Raw genomic sequence first — 17231 nt, forward strand, 5'->3', positions numbered from 1 at the left:
CTGACACCCCTTCCCCAGAGATCGCGGAAGAAAATCTTTAACACAGCTTGGGTAAATAACTCTATTATTGGCACAACCTGCGCGAAGTATACGATTGTTTGGGGGAGGGGGATCGGTCGATTCACCAGTTTGCCTACCAAAAGGCTGCCTATCTCTCATCGAAAAAAAAAAAGGGGGTCGTGACAGTGAGAAGAAAATCTCCATCATGTACCATTCAATATGGCATGCACTCCAGTCCAGTCCTCACGTACAGTACGATGCATGCTACGCACATCTACAGACTGCGGAGGGAAAGAGCTTGGTCCATGTGATACTCACACACTTTGATGTTTCAAGCAACTGAAACTTCAAAAAAAGGTGGAAAAATCTGCTTCCGCATGCTTCCGCAGGATCGCAATTTTCCCCGAGCAGCGAATGTCACAGATCAGCACTGTGCGTGTAGCGTCAGTTTTTCGGGTCTTGTGGTTGCTGCCAGTCTGGCTGCCATACTTCCTGTTGCTGTTGCTGCTGCTGGTGCTGCTGTTGCTCTTGCTCTTGCCAGTCTGGCTGCCAAAGTTCTTGTTGTTGTGGCTGGTGTTGCGGCTGCTGCCAGTCAGGCTGCCAGGGTATTTGCTGCTGAGGCTGCTCGTACTGTTGCTGCTGCTGCTCCCAGGGTATATGCTGCTGAGGTTGTCCGTACTGTGGTTGTTGCTGCTGCTGCTCCCAAGTTACATGCTCCTGTTGCTGCTGGTGCGCTTCATGCTGCCATTGCGTCTGCTGCTGCACTTGCTCCTGTTGGTACCATGGGATCTGCGTGCGCACAGGCTCCTGCTGCTCAAATTGGCTCTGCTCCTGTGTTGCCTGTTGGCGGTGCTGCTGCTGTGGTGGTACGCCGGTACTTTCTGCAGAATGCTGCTGCTGCTGCTGTTGTCTAGTTGAAGCAGGACCTTGACGCATGGAGCGCACAAGCCTTGCTTGGCTCTCCAATATAGAAAACTGCTTTGGCGCACCTGAGCAACACACAATGGAAAGCAACACAAGCAGAATAGGCATGTTAAAGCACATTTGTCAGGAAAGCACGCCTTTTGGTGGTGTGGGTAGGCAGCATACACAAATTGACATGATTCGAATAGCAGTCTGATGCATCACTAGAGACATTTTGCTTCTGCAACTGATAGTAGGAAAAACTGGCTTATGGCAGATTTCGCTTGTCAGAATGTGTTACTTGGGCAGTGCAGCCCCCCTCCCCCAGTATAATAATAATGGTAGTACACAGTGCAACAAGTGGATGATAAATTAAATAAATAAATTCTGCCAGCGCTGTTGACCACCCACCCCCTTTTTGCATGAGGACGGATTTAATTTATACAAAAGAAAAGTGCACCAATGAACTACAAGTGCATGTGTATGTGCATGAGCTGATCGTTTAGTAACTGGTGGTGTTAGTGGACATTATACTGTAACTTGTATTTCACTGGGCCATTTTTCATTTGTATAAATTAATCCCTGGCTCTCCATCCGAGTCCATTACGGATTTAATTTTTCGAAAAATTACAAACGACCCCTAACAAAGTTTACGGGTATGTGTTAACCGGATTTGTTATAACGAGAGAGGACCTGTACTACACATGTACAGTAAAAGCTGGTGTAAGCTACCTCTGTGCTTAGCGACCTCTGTGTTTAGCGACCTCTGTGTTTAGCGACCTCTGTGTTTAGCGACCTCTGTGTTTAGCGACCTCTGTGTTTAGCGACCTCTGTGTTTAGCGACCTCTGTGTTTAGCGACCACCTGCTCTTAACCACCGTTTTCCCATGCACGCACAGTTCTACACAGACACTGTCGGACCTGGTTCTAAAGACCACCTGGCTTTAACGACCGCTTTTGCTTGCACCGTGGGGTGGGGTGGTCGCTTAAACCAGGATTTACTGTATACTACCGCGGCGCCAGTGTGTAGTTGGAAGCGTGCAACACGCGTGACCTGCAAGTCACACCTTGCCATAGGTACAGTGCAGTACGAGCTAGTAGTAGTGGTCCATGGACCTCGACAGTTGCGTGTTGTGACCGGTGAGTTGAGTGCAGTGCAAGTGCCATCGTGTGCATGTACAGTAGACTATTTACAGCCATTCATGACATCAGACTGTATTTACTGTATTTACAGCCATTAAAAAAATATGAAAATAAAAAATAAAGTAAATAAAAATGTACAGTAGTGCACTGGCATGTAGTAGTAAGTGACATTGACCTTTCTTGACCTTTCTTCCAGTCGCCTGGAAAATACTAGCTGACATAGGCCACGTAAGCCGATGCTCGGACCACACTTTTACTTCAAGTATTCACAATGAGCTGTTATTAGGGCTGAAACAAGTATATCGGTTATCCGTCTAATCGATCCTTACAACGAAGCGATTTCGATTATGCTGTCTGTTTCGATTACGCGATTACGGGATGCACAGAGTAAGGGGCCATCCGTAGTTATCGATCTTTTTCACGAGGAGAAAAAGTTTCGTTTATGGGTGGGTGGGTTGAGGAGAGTTTCGTTGTGAAAAATATGGATAGCTGAAACATCAGTCCATTCTAGCTATCAATTATATTTTTCGTTCATGGGGGTGGGTGGGTGGGGAGGGTCATAACTAAACTTTTTCGTTTCGTGAAAATTATCGATACATGTAATTCCGGATGGCCACTAAGGTAAGTGAAAGAGAAGACAAGAAGCAGTTACTGGCTGGTGTATTACACCTGCCGTGACGATTTTAGGCCATTGCTGCCCTCCCTCTTGCTCCTGTTTGGAGAGTGAATACTGCAATGGAATCAGTTATACAAATTTTCAATTTCGAGTCACATTCCCCGATCATATCGCCACAGCCGATTCCTCCAAGCGTTCACCACATCTAGAGGACGTCGACATTACCTGGGACAAGCTATATCTTTGCTACCAGCAGCGAAACTGAGTGAGAACACGATCGAAATAGCAAAAATAGTTGGTGTTGAAAAGCATACTTTTGAATGCGTTCGTTCTTCGGACATTTAACCTACCCATGTCATACATCAACAATTTCAGTGGGATCTCAGCTGTCCAGCGCAAAAACCCGCAAGTGGATCGGAGCTACGGCGGCGGGGAACAGCACGCTTGATTGGAGTGCAGCCACTAGCAACTTGTGGTATTCCGTCTTCTATCACCAGGAATGAACAATGTGCATGAGAGAATTTCTATTACATTTTCTCCGGAGCTTATGACTCATGTCTTACCATGAACTAGGAATCAATGAAACAAATAATTTCATTGACAAATCAAGTTAAGGCCACACGTTTTTATTTCTATGTTTCTCGTCACCCGAAAATCTGAAATCGTATGCGAGAGGTGGAAAAAAATATAAAAAATGACCGAAAAATAAAAAAGAGTTTACTAGGGGTGTCATCAATTGGCGAATCTGGATTGAGTGCGAGCAGGCGGTGTGGTCCGAGCAACCCTGGCCCAATCGAACAAAACAAGGGTGTAGTACGCACAATGTACGCATATCGTACAAAACTTCTGTGAAAGCTGTCCAAAAACGGCAGTCCATTTCCACTCCAGCCACTCCGGGTGTGGGGGCCGGTGTGGTCGGATTCCACTCCAAGTACACCTACTCCGGATTCGACCAAACGATTACGCTCACTCGGAGCGCACTTGCTCGGGATTCGCCCAATCAATCATGCCCTAGACCTTTGGTCATACTAAAATCGACCAATACACCGTGTAAAGTGCTTCAAGTTGCATCCAAAGTTAGCAACTAGTACGCGGTAGGAGCTTCTGTGCACGTGCAGCTAGATTGCGCAACAAAAACTGCACGCAGCGACCTCGCATCATGTGTCGCGCATGCCAGGCCAGGGTGCACATGTGTATGTGCTGGTCCCCACAGTGCAGCACAGTTTTTTTTCTTCCAGACTCCTGAATCGCATGTGAGCGGGTGACGAGAAACATAGGAGTAAAAACGTGTGGCCTAATAGTTTATTATGAAATTGTACTCCGCATCTCAATTCGAAACCTTGATGGTGTGTTGTGTCAAGTTGTGTGCAGTATAGGACGTTCTAGGACGCAGTAATCGATATCATAATCGATAATCGAATCGATACAAGGGTAGGTTAGCCGATAGTTGAAAAGTGTAATCGTTTCACCGCTAGTTGCTATTCAAACTAAACTCGCCTGTATAACCGGTGGACAAAGGTGAGTTCATGCGTCAACGAACTCAAAGGGAGTTCGTCCAGTTGTAAATTTCGTCCATGGATCATAAGAGTGTATTGAAAAGCTGGACAAATCGACATTCGTCCGGCATTTAATTTAGTCCAAAAGCTCCTTGGACGAAAAAGACGAAATTAAATTCCAGACGAATCTTTCTGCTTATACGGTAGGTTGATACAGACAACTCTACCGAATATACTTCTTGAGCAATCCGATACAATGCTAAACCACATCACTACCATTCCATAACCAGCTCTATACTACTTGGACAAGATTCAGCAGCAGACAAATACACGGCAACTCACCTTGCAAACGGGCACTAATTTCTGTGTCCTCCAACTCGATCATCACGCGATCACCTTTGGTTAGCTTCCTACGTACGCAAGGAACACACGCACACGCACACACACACACACACACACACAACACACACAAAGTACGTAGAAGGAGGACTTGTTGGTATCCCCACCCACCTCCACTAAAGAAACTATATCTTGATATGACTAAAAGAAAGATTAACAGAACAGATCCTTTGCTTCAATTTAGAACGAGCGTGGGGGAGACTACTTCCTTCAAAATTTGACAAAGTATGAGTACCTGCACTAGAGTTCACAGGTGTGTGCGCTCCACGCGCCACATTTGTGTAAAACTGCATAAGATCGGTGTCGGGGCAGGCCGCGAGAATGGAACCTTGTCCAACTGTCGCGGCCATGATCACAGGTGTGGTACGGTAGGATAGTGATATGCATCGCATTGGTTCACGTCGCTTCACGTAAGCGCATGCCACAATGGCAGCCGCAAGTGGAACCCCTGCTCCTCTCTCGTCCTGGTGCATACCGGCAACATGTGAACCAACCATGATCAAGTCATCATGAGAGCATCTCGCTGCAAGCATAACTGAAGGCTGCCCAACTGCCCTGCTTGGAGCTAACAGGGCAGTCCTCTTGTGGACTGACGTGTTCTGTATACATTTTATATGGGTGGCGTTTGCCTTCGTATACATTATGTATGGACGTGTCTCGCTTTGGGATGGTGGCGAGGTTGAACAGCCTGCAAATACTCAGTCATTGCAGTCATTTACATGCTACTGAGCCAGAATCTAACTAACTAGCAACTAGTAAAACAAAGTAGGCTATGCTGCACACCTGTCAATATGAGTATGCTACTACAGAGCACATGGAAGTACAATCATGCACATGTATGTTCACAATCCGATATGCCACAAATGTATGGGACCTGGTTCTAAATACCAACTGGCTTTAGCGACCGCTTTTGCTTGCACAGTGGGGTGGTCGCTTAAACCGGGTTTTACTGTATTTTCAAGTACTATTACATAGATCTACTGTGTGGGCATCCCGGTGTGCTCCTCAGGGAGACATCCTGAATGATGTGCAGGTGTTGTGTGACACGTGTAATGTACCAGAAGTTGCTTTCCGCAGGGAGTTCACATGGCCACAGGGGTGTCGCACACGCAACGGTCACTATTGGATTGACCGCACTTCAAAGTACCACTTTTTGCCCAAGCCACCCCGTGAACAAATAAAACTGCGTCGATTTGGCCCCGAAATTTCCTAATTTTTCAGCACCCCCCCCCCCCCCCCGCACTTGAGATTGTTGGGGGGGGGGGGGGGGGGTACCACCCTAAAATACCTGCCGACGCCTCTGGATTGTAATGGGGTACACAAAGTACTGGTGTACCTAATCATTATGGTTGGCTCCTACAAAATGAGACAAAGCAGTACGTGTACTGAGTAAACTGACCTCGAGGCGGACTTGGGCATATCCACAACTGCATGCAATTTTCCACCATAGTCGACGTAAGCTTTCTGGGTGTCCTCTCGAATTTCTATGACTTTTGCTACAAGGCGTTGTCCACGTGGCTCGCCAAGGTGTGCAAAGTGCGACTGGCGAAAGAGTTTCTCAAACTCGCCAAGGTCTTCGGTGATGTCAATTGGATCTGGCCGACGATCAAGGAGACGCGGCTTCAACTGCGATCGTTTGCAAAGCTCAGTCGTGGAACTGAATGTGCGGGCAGACACCCGGCACACACTAAGGCGCACCGGATGGAGGATACACGCCATCCCAAACCCCAATTACAAATCAGCTATCCATTTTTCAAAATTAGGATTATCAATACTGCAAGCTACAATTTTTATGTTTCGATGAAAGGAATGCAATGAGGAAATTATTATTATTGAAAATAATTTTACACTTGCACGGCGAAAACAGCCCGATTATCACGTACTACTCCGTGGTTTTTACAATCTCGGGCGATTTGGGAGTAGATCTCTTCAGAAACCGCACGTGGTATTCTTTTGTCACTCACGAATACTCGGAATAGAAAGGGCATTTTTGATTTTGATTTGAATGGTGCAGGAGCTGCTTGAAATGTTGAATGGGCAGCTAGCTGCATGGCTGGCATAACTAACTTGTGATAAAATAATTGTCGTATTTTGGGTGGAGTAACGTCGTGAGCATTGCGAAATGGCTTCAAGGTAAGCAAAGAAGCAAGTTGTTGGAGACTTGAAGACGGGACATCGAAATGTTGTCGATATCGCTTGTCACGGGGCCGTACGACGTGCTGTATTTTTTATTTTGTTTTATTCAGATTGGATCGACTGTTTGTGCTCCTTGATTCGGGCTCTTCTTCATCGACTCGAAAAGCAGCTGCACAGCAAATCGGGCAAGTGCAGAAAGTTCATCCGCACGAGCTCCCCACTTTACTGAAATCGGTAAGCTTTCTTTTATGATCCCACATTATATCGTGCACGCTATTCGTACTGCGACTCTTTGAATACATGTAAGAAAAGTACTTCTCAAGGTGGGCTATAGTATACACGTGATGAATGTGTTTGCTGAGTTGAGAATTTGAAGCCAGTGTAATACTGCGTAGTATTGATTTAGGTTGACGGATTTGAGTGTTACTGAATATGCTGAATATTGATTTGTTTATTATACAGTAGAAGAGGGAATTGAGCAGTTAGTTCATTACTTGTATCAAGACAAGAGTACATAAACCAGAGTGTGCAACTGTGCATATCAGATCTGAAACAGCGCAGTTCGTGCACTATGTCACCCTGATGAGGTCAGCCAAGGCACGACTTGCATACAGCCCAAATTTTCGTGTTTCACAGCCCGGAAATCAGCCAAGTAAATTAGTTTGCATGATTTAGACGTCCTGTTTTAGGATTTCGGTGTTTTTGTGCGACTGTGTACGCTGCGTACATCTGCTGGCAAGTAAATTCACCAGGCTATCAGTATCAAAAAGCCGAAATCAGGACAAACTCAATGACCTGCACCACCGTGACTGGTTACGCAACTTTTCACCGTACCTGTGGCTTACCGTGCCGTCAGAAATGACGTACTGCACGGATTACGCTCCCACAGGAACCATCCTGACTTGCACACTCTAGTTTATGTGTACTCTTGCTTGTATCTATACATGATCTCACATCTGAAGCAGTCTCTGGGCTCCTGAGGGTCATCCTGAGCAGTGACCAGACAATTAGAATATCATATTGATTTTGATGATTGTAGCCCACAGAGCGTTTGACGAATGAGGCGATGTATGGATCTCTTGGATGGCTACATTGCACTCTCAACAATAGGCCGCATTCCAGTTCTTAGAGGAACATGACACCTTTCCCCTTCCCCGGAGAAATTTTGGTAGAAAGTGGTTCTCCGCTGTGACTGTTCTTGCTAGTGATTGCACAGTGATAGTGTTGCGTTCACCCTACTGAGGTCATCAAGGCAAGTAGCTGATGGCAATATGCAAGCCCTTACACAGCAATATGCTATAGCATTGTACATGTACTAGTATACTGGTTGTCAAGACTTGCAGTGTAAGGGCTCAGTCACACTTGGACTTCGGAGTGCCGCACGCAGAGGCGGCATTGCCAAAACGAACACTACCATGGCAACCGCAGAAAGCAAGGCTTCTGCTTTACTGAAAGCTTGAATCAAGCAGAGCTTGTGCTGTGTGTAGATCTAGTAGATATACATACTGTTATGTTATGCTCTGTCATCTTTATTTTACTTTACCATCGATACAGGCACTATGGCCTTTTTAGTGTGGGCCGTGGAACGCCGTACAAAATGTATGTGATTCAGAGTCACGGACATCTCGAAGTTACGGGCAGTACCCGGTCCCAGACTGGCCGGAAACAAGCTATGAGTGTATTGCTATTGACTGTGTTTTCTACTGCTGCTCTTGCTACTATTATTGTACAGGTACATGTGTACCTTCGCAGCTCATCATGGGAGACTCGGATTGCTGCTGGTCAGGCAGTGGAAGCTATCGCCGAGAATGTGCCCACATGGCAGCCTGTAGCAACCCAAGGTGCGTGCACGTTTGGTAGTGTAGTGTAGTGTAGTGTAGTGTAGTGTAGCGTAATGTAGTGCAGTGTAGTGTAGTGACTAAGTGTGTGATGTGGATGCGTACACGTATAAGCACGTGTGATTGTTCACTGATCGTTCACTGTTGCACAGTGGCTGCAAACAGTTGAAGGCACAACAGTAGCACTTCTGTTCAACTTGTCCATGATCATGCTTGGTACAGGACCTGCCCATCGTAATCCACAGATTACTGGGCAAGTGTGCATACTCGCAGGCTGACCACGTAATCCACAACCTCCACATTTCATTTTCTAGCGTTGTGCGTGTAGTTGCAACGATAAAGGGCCATGGTTTATGCGAACACGTACCATGCAGCTGGCTGGTGAAATCTAAGTTTTCTAACCCATGCATTTCCTTGTGGTCTGGGTGAGCACTTATTTGCTTGCTATGTGCCAGTTGTCAGGCATACCATGCATGTATAGTCTCTGCCAGGTAGTCATGGTGAAAGAAGTGAAAGATGTGCAGGCAGAGTCATGTACAGTGCTGCACAATGAAATCCGGTCTCGCGTGAGTCAAGTTCGCGCCTTGCATCATTTCACCAGGCAGGCACAGTGGCTTGGTCAAAGACCATGATTGATTGATTGCATTTCACCTGCCATCGCTGTATACGCAGTGCATGCGTGTCATTAACACAGTCATGATGTCATGTCACATATGATGATGTAATCCTGAGGAAGTAATCATGGTGATGTCATGTCACATGTGATGATGTGATCTCGTGCTGTCTAGGCTCAGTAACCCATGCCCAGTCTACAGAACCTCCGGAGGTTGAGCGGGATGAGGAAGCGTCGCAACTCGGCCGACTCGCGTTCAGCCAGTTCAAAGTTGAACGACTTTTGAAGCACGGTCAGCCATTGCTTGCCGCTGCTCGATCCTCTACGGAGTATGATGCTCCGTCCATTGCGAATGATCCCTCATTCTCCGGCCTTGATCGCAAGCAGCAAGCAGCTCGGTATGTTAATTTTCGTACTTCAGTACATGTGGGCCTGGATCTCCATCTCACTTTACAATGCTCTTGCTATTTCCGTGTGTCCCTTGCTCTTGTTTTTGTGTGTGTCACGTCTATGTGTGTGTGTGTGTGTGTGTGTGTGTGTGTGTGTGTGTGTGTGCGCGCGTGCGCGTGTGTGTGTGTGTGTGTGTGCGCGCGCTTGTGTTGAGGCTGTGTTAGTTGGGTTTCTTGTAGTTGTTGCCACCGATTGGTTTTGTGACTGTGTGGAGGTTATGACTGGTGCTGTGATGGTCGTTATGGTATGTCTGGGTGATTAGGAAGCTCAAGTCACAGTTTGATGGAAGTCACAGACGGTTTTTTGGAGGTAGTATTCACTCCATATTGTATGATTGCTTTGGAACTATTATTGCGTTGAAGTTGTCCAGGGCTGGTATTGATGTCTGTTGTTTGTTGTGTGTGTTTGTATTGTTTGTGATATGCAGGCTGCGCCAGCAAGTCATGAAGAAGCTAGGCATGGATGGCCTGCCAGGCGGAGTAGGAAACAGCCGTGAGCTATTCGACGATGAGGACCTACTCTCTCAGGCATCACTCCCACCATCACCAGGTACTGGTCTCTCACGCAGCTGCATGCCTGTAGTGCTTACTGTGCAGCTGGTCTGGATAACTGAACATGGTTGGGTCAAAACAGTGCATGTGCATGGTGTACATGCAGGTACCATTCCCAGTGCTGCCAAACCGTCTGTTTTTTCGGACATGACTCCAAGTTGTAGTATCTACAACATCTACAACTCAAGTATCTACAACTTTGAGTTATGTTGCTGGTGTGATGAGGCCGGCCAGAAAGCGCATGTGGTGGGGGTGGCATTGCTTTATTGATAAACAGGCCGAAAGCTGCTGCTCACCTATTTATCATACAATGAGGGATTAGAAATTGGTCAGCTGTGGCTCATTGTGTCACTCATAAAGCGATCATCAGTCATCAGAACGTGTGCTCGACCGTGTGGCTGACTGAGCGATACACTATGCTGCTGCTGCTGAGCCCTGGGCCTGTATTATGTCCAGTTCCGTTCTACCCGTGGCAAACATCAATTGTCAAAGAATTAGCATTACCCTATAGTCCATTCATAAAAAGATGAGCAGCTGGCTCTGCAGATCTGGCGAGCTCACATATTTTGTAGGGCTGAAACGATTGTGGGTTTCACCTTAGTGGCTTAACCATTAAGATAACGAACGGCTTAACGGCTTAACAACATGTTTCAGAATTTCACAATCTCAAGCAAAAAGTGGAAAAGAAATCGAAAACGCGATGAAAAAAATGTCAATTAACACAAAAACCTGGAAAAAGAACATGAAACAATGTGATTCTGTGTGAATTTGTGAATAAGCAGTCCCACACTTCACTTGTGGTCACCCGTAGCTTAGAAGAAAGTCCAAGTTACTCCAGCAGAGACTGATCAGCCGCCTCGATTTCCTCAGCCAAGACTTCACGCCGGTCAACATCAGTGGTGGTTGAAGCAATAGCTTGATGCCGAGATGCCTTCAGCAAGGTGTTCTTTCTCAGAAAGATCAGGGCGTCAACATTATCTGGTGACAGAGAGCTGCGCAGTTTATTCACCAGGATACCAGCTGCCGAAAATACTGCTTCGGATGGCACTGATGTGCCGGGGATGCAGAGATACCGTCTGGCCAGTGGTGCAACGTCAGGGAACCGCTCCCTGTGGGTCCTCCACCACTGCAGAACATCTGTCTCCAGCGACACTACCTCTTCAGTGAAGTAAACAGCGAGTTGGCGCTCAATGCGCTCTTCCACCTTGGCGGCGTCCTCATCGGCATCATCGTTGCATACTTCATCGGAATCATGCACTGGAGCTGCAAGGAGTTGACTGAGGCTGCTTACTGGCTTTCGCTTTGCCAATGGTTCAACAATTACCTGTTCAGCATCAGATGACTCCTGCCTGAGGCGAACAGCTGCCACAAGCACATGCTTGTGGGTGATGGGGCGGTCATCTGCATCCAGGAAGGAAAGGTTGCGGAACCGAGGGTCCAACGCACTGGCAATCACGGGATGGGCAGTTGGCAGGACATTCAAGAGGCTGAACTTCTCTTGCAACGCTGTGTGCAAGGCTCCCGCAAAGGACCGTGCAAGGCCAGAATCCGAGTTCCTGGCAATAGCTTGGACACCTGCATCCAACTTCACAACGATCGGCAGCATGAGCGATAGCGTGACATATTTCTGCCCACTGACAACTGTAGTTGCTAGCTCGAACGGCTTCAGTGCTGCAACTATGTTCTCCGCAGCTGCCCACTGGTTCTCCTTGAGAAGAAGCTCACGGTGCTCCTTCTTAGGAGTGCAGGATTGATCGGACAGCAAGACAGTCAGCGGCGTACGGAGCTCTAACAGGCGCTCGAGCATATAAAATGTCGAGTTCCATCGAGTGCTTACATCTTGTATCAGCCGCTTGGTGGTGGAAGACTGGTTGATCTGCTGCTGCTTCTTCATCAGCAACTCAGAAGCAGTAGCGGAGTGCTTGAAGTGGCCTACGACTTTCCTGGCAGCTGACAGCACCTTGTCCAGGCCCTTTGTCTTGTCAACTGCACGGCGGATGGCAGTTTGAAGTCGATGCGCCATGCACACTTGACTGCTGCAACCTGCCTCATCCTCCAGCATCCTGGCTGCGGAGACCATGTTCGAGGCTTCATCATGTGTCACTGCTATGAGAGCAGTCCTTGGAATACTGAACTTATTCAGCATCTCAGTGAAATGGTCCACGAGGCGAACGCTTGTGTGCCTTCCTTGGAACAACGACGTCTGCAGCACAGCACTGACCAGAGTCCACTCGAATGTGATGAAATGGACCGTGTACGTAACGTAACTTTGCGTCGCGGAGGAAGTCCAACCGTCCGTCGTCATTGCGACACCTTCTCCAGAAGCAGAGCTAATCAGTTGTACTAGTTCCTTCTTGGCGTCTGCATGACGCTTCTTGAGGAGGCTCGCGATGTGCGTTCGACATGGGACAGAATAGCCTGGCTCCATGAAGCTAATAGCGCGGACCAAGCCTGAGTCTGCGATTGTCGACAGCGGCCGACACGAGTCTACGATCCAGTCCAGCAGGAGTTCCGTGAGCTCTCCGGCTCGTGCTGGTGAGCAGGGACGAGACGCGGTTGTTGCAGAGCTCGAAAAGAATGAACGAATTGTACCAGTGCTTCGACTTACAGGCCCAGCTGACGATTCCGACTCCGTCGCAGCACTGCCAGTACTTTCCGAACTCTGGGTCGCCGAAAACTCCTTGGGGTGGGCAGACTTCAAATGAGCAAACAGGTTTGAAGTTCCACTCTGCCGAGTGTACGTTTTTTGACACAACTTGCACTTGTGCTTCTCAATACCTCGCTCAAAGTACTGCCAAACCGACGACCGAGAACGACGGGGAAAGGACGCCATCGTCTCTAGTTCGACAAAGCACAACTGGCAAGCGTTTCCGAGTTCGACAAGCGAAGTGCCGACCGACGGACCTACCTGTACAACTCATGCAAAGCCATCCGGAAACTAGTGACATGGGTACGCGGATGTGTAGTGCGACGCATGCCAGTGCAGCAAGATCCTCTAGATGTACACAATGGTGCATGCTGTAGATCTGCGAGTACGAGTACAAGGACGAAGCTGAGTGCGATCGCGAGTACTAGAACTGACTGTACACGCGCATAGTACAGTAGTAGTAGTAGTAGTAGTAGTAGTAGAAGCGCGGCGCAGAGTAGATCTACGTACTTGAGTACATTGTACATCGATCTTTGAGTACACCCGCAATGCATTTCGGTACATCAAAATGTGTTGTTTAGCCGTTTAGTTCTGCAATAATCGTTCGAATTCGATTTTTCTTAGCAGTAAACGAGTAATCGGTATAATCGTTTCAGCCCTAATATTTTGGCGATTTTTCGTGGTTTTATCGTACACACACTGTGTCAAAGTGCAGTGCCTCGAAAGTTGAGGTTAGAAAAAAGGTCCAAAAGGTACCTCAACTGGGGTTCGAACCGGACAATGCCGTGATGCAAGTGGAGTGAAACGGATTGGGTTTTCACAGCCTTTTGGATTCAGTGTGTACAAGAGAAAACCTGGCTGAAATCCTATTCTTGTTATGGCTTGCTTTTCGGAGAAGTGGACTTCAGAAACATAATAATTGGAGGAGCATTCCATGGGGGATCGGAGAAAAATTGTGAAAAACTCAAAATTTGACCCATTTTGGCCAAAAGCTAGGATATCATCTTTTAAATTTTCTGAATGGACTGTAAGGGTCCTTGAAGTTGAAGACTCCACTGCAACTGTACTTACGACTGATTCTTAAATTGGTAAATGCACACCTGGCAATATGACGGTAAATACACGCCTGCCCACAGACGATCTCTAAGCTGCAAGGTTACTCTGGCACAGAGCTATCCTTCTCACCACCACCACCACCATCAGTTCGCGCATGGCGCCTTGTCGATTCATGGTTAGCTTTGCAGGGGCGTCGGAAGGTATTTTAGTGTGGTACGGTCCGCCGTCTGAAGTACAATTTACTTGTGGGGGTGTGGTGGCTGAGCTGAAAATTTTGAAATTTTAGATCACAGATTAGTGTATTTTGTTGATTCACGGGGTATCTGGGGCAAACGCCCCTGCTTAGAGAGCGCGTGGGGGCAGGATTTAACGCCATATTGCTAAGGGTCCTTGCTAATATTCTTCTGTTTCTTTCCTTTGCTGTGTAACCAGGTCGCTCTGCTCTATGTCAGGATGTTTGTCAGGCGGTGGCGGGAGAGTTGGCCGACACCCAGTCCAATCTTAGTCAGCGTGAGAAGCACCGGGCCAAGCGTAAGGCAAAGTTGCAAGCAAGACAGTCCACTGATGCCTCCGCCGCTGCAGCGTCGAACTCTGCCAACGGGTAAGCTGACCCTGTTTGCATGTGCACTTGTGTGCATGCGTGTGTGTGTGTACGTGTGCGTGTGTATGCGTGGTGCGGGGGGGGGGGGGGGGGGTAGAATGTATGCATGTTGCAAGTTATGGACTCTGCCTCAACCCAAATGCCCTGATATGAGGGATACAAGTGCACTGAAAGACCTCCTTACCTCATTCTGGCTCAACATTACACCGAATTTAAAACACCAACGCATTTGTAGCGTGTCAGTCCAGTCTCCGCTGATGTGCTTTACTTGATTCACGTTTTCTCTTTGTGTGATGTGAGCTGCCGACTGGCATACCGTAGTACGAGTCATAGCTTGTGTTCTGCTGTTGGCTGTGGGTATTGTATCTGTCATGTCCGTTGATTTTTTTGTTGTTTCCTATATATTTGGAAGGATGACTGCTCCGAACGTTGGAGCTTTTGCTTCTTGCCGACTGATCAACTTCTTGACTATCGATATCTGTTGTGATGTTCTGTTAGTGTGTCATCGGAGGGACCGTCGGCTAAACGTGTGAGGAAGCCGGGTGCTGGTGATTCAGTGGACGCAGAAGACAAACAACAACCCATGGACACTGATGCACCAGAGCCGCTGGCGCCACAAGAGGTATCTATGACACCTCCTCTCATTCACTACAAGTGCTTTGATTTGTTTGCGGTGTGTGTGTATACAGTACCGTCTCGCGCCAAAGAACGGCCAGGCTAGAATTTCACCAATGTATAAGTTAAGAACAGTGTAGGCTGGATTTTTTGCAGATAAGAACGGAAACCGTAATATACACTATAACATACAAGTACGCGTACACTCAGACGTATAACTCCGCATAAATGTACATGTAAGACTGTAGCACCGAATAAGAACGAAACTGTTGTGTTCGCTGAAAATAAGACTGGGCTAGGCTAGAACCCTGACTCCCCAGTTCTTCGGCGTCCGGCAGTACTGTACTAGTATTCACTGTTGTTGGCTCGGTTATCATGGTTCTCAGAACAGCAGCACTATGCACGTTCCATGTCATACTCCGTACTCAGTAGGGCCTGAAAGTGATCGCATCAACACACAACGGAGTAGTGAGAATGTATGGCCACCACCATGCCGTTTCACATAATATAAGTCGTATAATTATAACTCGGGTGGAGAGCCAAGGAATACTTGATAGTACTTCGAAGTGTGACCAGTAAGTTTTGCTTACGGGTAGTTATCCACTGCTACATTATTGACCTGTGATCCTGTGAATCACTATGTGCTACGATTGGCACAATGCTGGTGGGTGCTGACATTCAACCAGCTGACATCTAGCAACCTCGCGTCTTGAATGTGCAAATCTCATTGCTGGAGCATTCTAAATACAAACATATACCAACGCTGTAGACAGCAAGCTGTTTCGGCCATAAAGGCCTCATCAGTTCAGCTACGAGCTTTAAGCAAGCCGAGCTACCAGCCATGATGCAAAGGAGGCCCCACAGATATCTCGTCGCTCTAGCGCCAGAGTTCTCAAACTACGAAAAGTAGCGGGCAATTCGTAATGCAGCAGCACTAAATACATGTATGATAGTGGTGGATGTTCGGTGGTTGAATACTAGTATCCACAGCTCTATCAGCTCTATCGTACCAACTGTAGCACATTCTGATTCACAGTATAATGGTTAATATACTGCTGGACAACTGAACATAGCTAGTAAACTATTGGTCCTGCTATAGTGAAGCACTGCTGGACTCGTTTTCCCAGAGCTTAACATGGATGCAGTGAATGGGATTTTCAGTCTTTGACTACTCGGTGGTGGGTCTGATCTACTCACTTTATGAGCTGCATCTGCACCTTGATCCTTGAGAGTGGCGGTGTTCCTACACACATGTGGAAAACTCAGTCTGACTGGATCTCACACGAACCGTGAGTTTTTTTGAATATTTTGTTTCCATAGCTTTGAGCGACTTCTGGTTAGTAAAAATAGTGACTGGCCTCTCATCATCATCGTGATGTCACATGTTGGTATGGTTGCTTCTGTACCAGCAGTACCCCGACTCTCAGGGCTCAGTCCAGTCACAGACTATCAGTGAATGCATCACCCTACTATGAAGTAAACCACTTCATATCTGGATGGATCCATACGAATAGAAGATCCAGGTGGATGCAACAAATCTTCGTCATCATGATGCGTGCCTGGCTGTGGCTTGAAAGTTTCAAGCCACAGCACTACGAGGGAAAATCGTGTTGCGGTGTACCATGTATGTGTTGCTTCACCATGCATCTGTGCGTGTGTGTGTGTGTGTGTGTGTGTGTGTGTGTGTGTGTGTATACTGAGGTGTGGTGAGCCCATAAGTGGGATCATTTTCAAGTCCACCCAGAGTTTTGGGGATTTCAGGGGGTGTCGGCCGTTGGGTGGTTCAATAGCCAATTGAGTCATCTTTCCAAGATTCCTTTTGAGTCTCTCTCCCCTCTCCCGGGGAGACCCACATGACCAGTTTTGGCAGTGAGCAACAAGTACAAGTACAAGTGTGTATGCGTGTGTATGCGTGTGTACGTGCGTGTGCGCGCGTGTGTATGTGTGCACGTGTTTTTGTGGATTTGTTCAGAGCACTGAGTGGCCATTTGAATCGCTGTGTGATGAGCTATGTCAAGATTTGTTTCACCCTTCTTGGACAGTAAGTACACTAACACATAGTCATCCTCTGGGACAATTATGGTGTCTCTGTTTTCAAGTGCACAGCGTAACGTTTGTAGTGCTAGCGCTGTGTAGTTCTAAGTGGTGTTTTTTTTAAAGCGCATGTT

General features: G+C 47.3%; 2 protein-coding genes across 2 annotated transcripts in view; one reads left to right on the forward strand and one right to left on the reverse strand.

Annotated features, from left to right (window-relative positions):
- Positions 1-47: 47 nt before the first annotated feature.
- Positions 48-6350, reverse strand: LOC135824428 (adenylate cyclase, terminal-differentiation specific-like). The gene is made up of 3 exons (XM_065337163.1): positions 5956-6350; positions 4500-4567; positions 48-989 (listed from the first exon to the last, which is right to left on the reverse strand). Exons 1-3 carry the CDS (start codon positions 6273-6275, stop codon positions 445-447), a joined length of 933 nt encoding a protein of 310 aa, XP_065193235.1. The 5' UTR covers positions 6276-6350; the 3' UTR covers positions 48-444.
- A 222-nt stretch (positions 6351-6572) lies between these two features.
- LOC135824535 (TATA-binding protein-associated factor 172-like) overlaps positions 6573-17231 on the forward strand; it is a 59206-nt gene continuing 48547 nt past the window's right edge. The window contains exons 1-8 of the mRNA XM_065337271.1: positions 6573-6689; positions 6803-6926; positions 8425-8533; positions 9319-9541; positions 10021-10142; positions 14280-14448; positions 14947-15070; positions 17036-17104. Coding sequence (XP_065193343.1) covers positions 6679-6689; positions 6803-6926; positions 8425-8533; positions 9319-9541; positions 10021-10142; positions 14280-14448; positions 14947-15070; positions 17036-17104 — 951 coding nt within the window. The 5' untranslated portion in view covers positions 6573-6678. The remainder of the gene's footprint in view (positions 6690-6802; positions 6927-8424; positions 8534-9318; positions 9542-10020; positions 10143-14279; positions 14449-14946; positions 15071-17035; positions 17105-17231) is intronic.

This window comes from Sycon ciliatum, chromosome 9 (assembly GCF_964019385.1).
Source record: "Sycon ciliatum chromosome 9, ocSycCili1.1, whole genome shotgun sequence".
In the NCBI taxonomy this organism is placed as follows: Eukaryota; Metazoa; Porifera; class Calcarea; order Leucosolenida; family Sycettidae; genus Sycon; species Sycon ciliatum.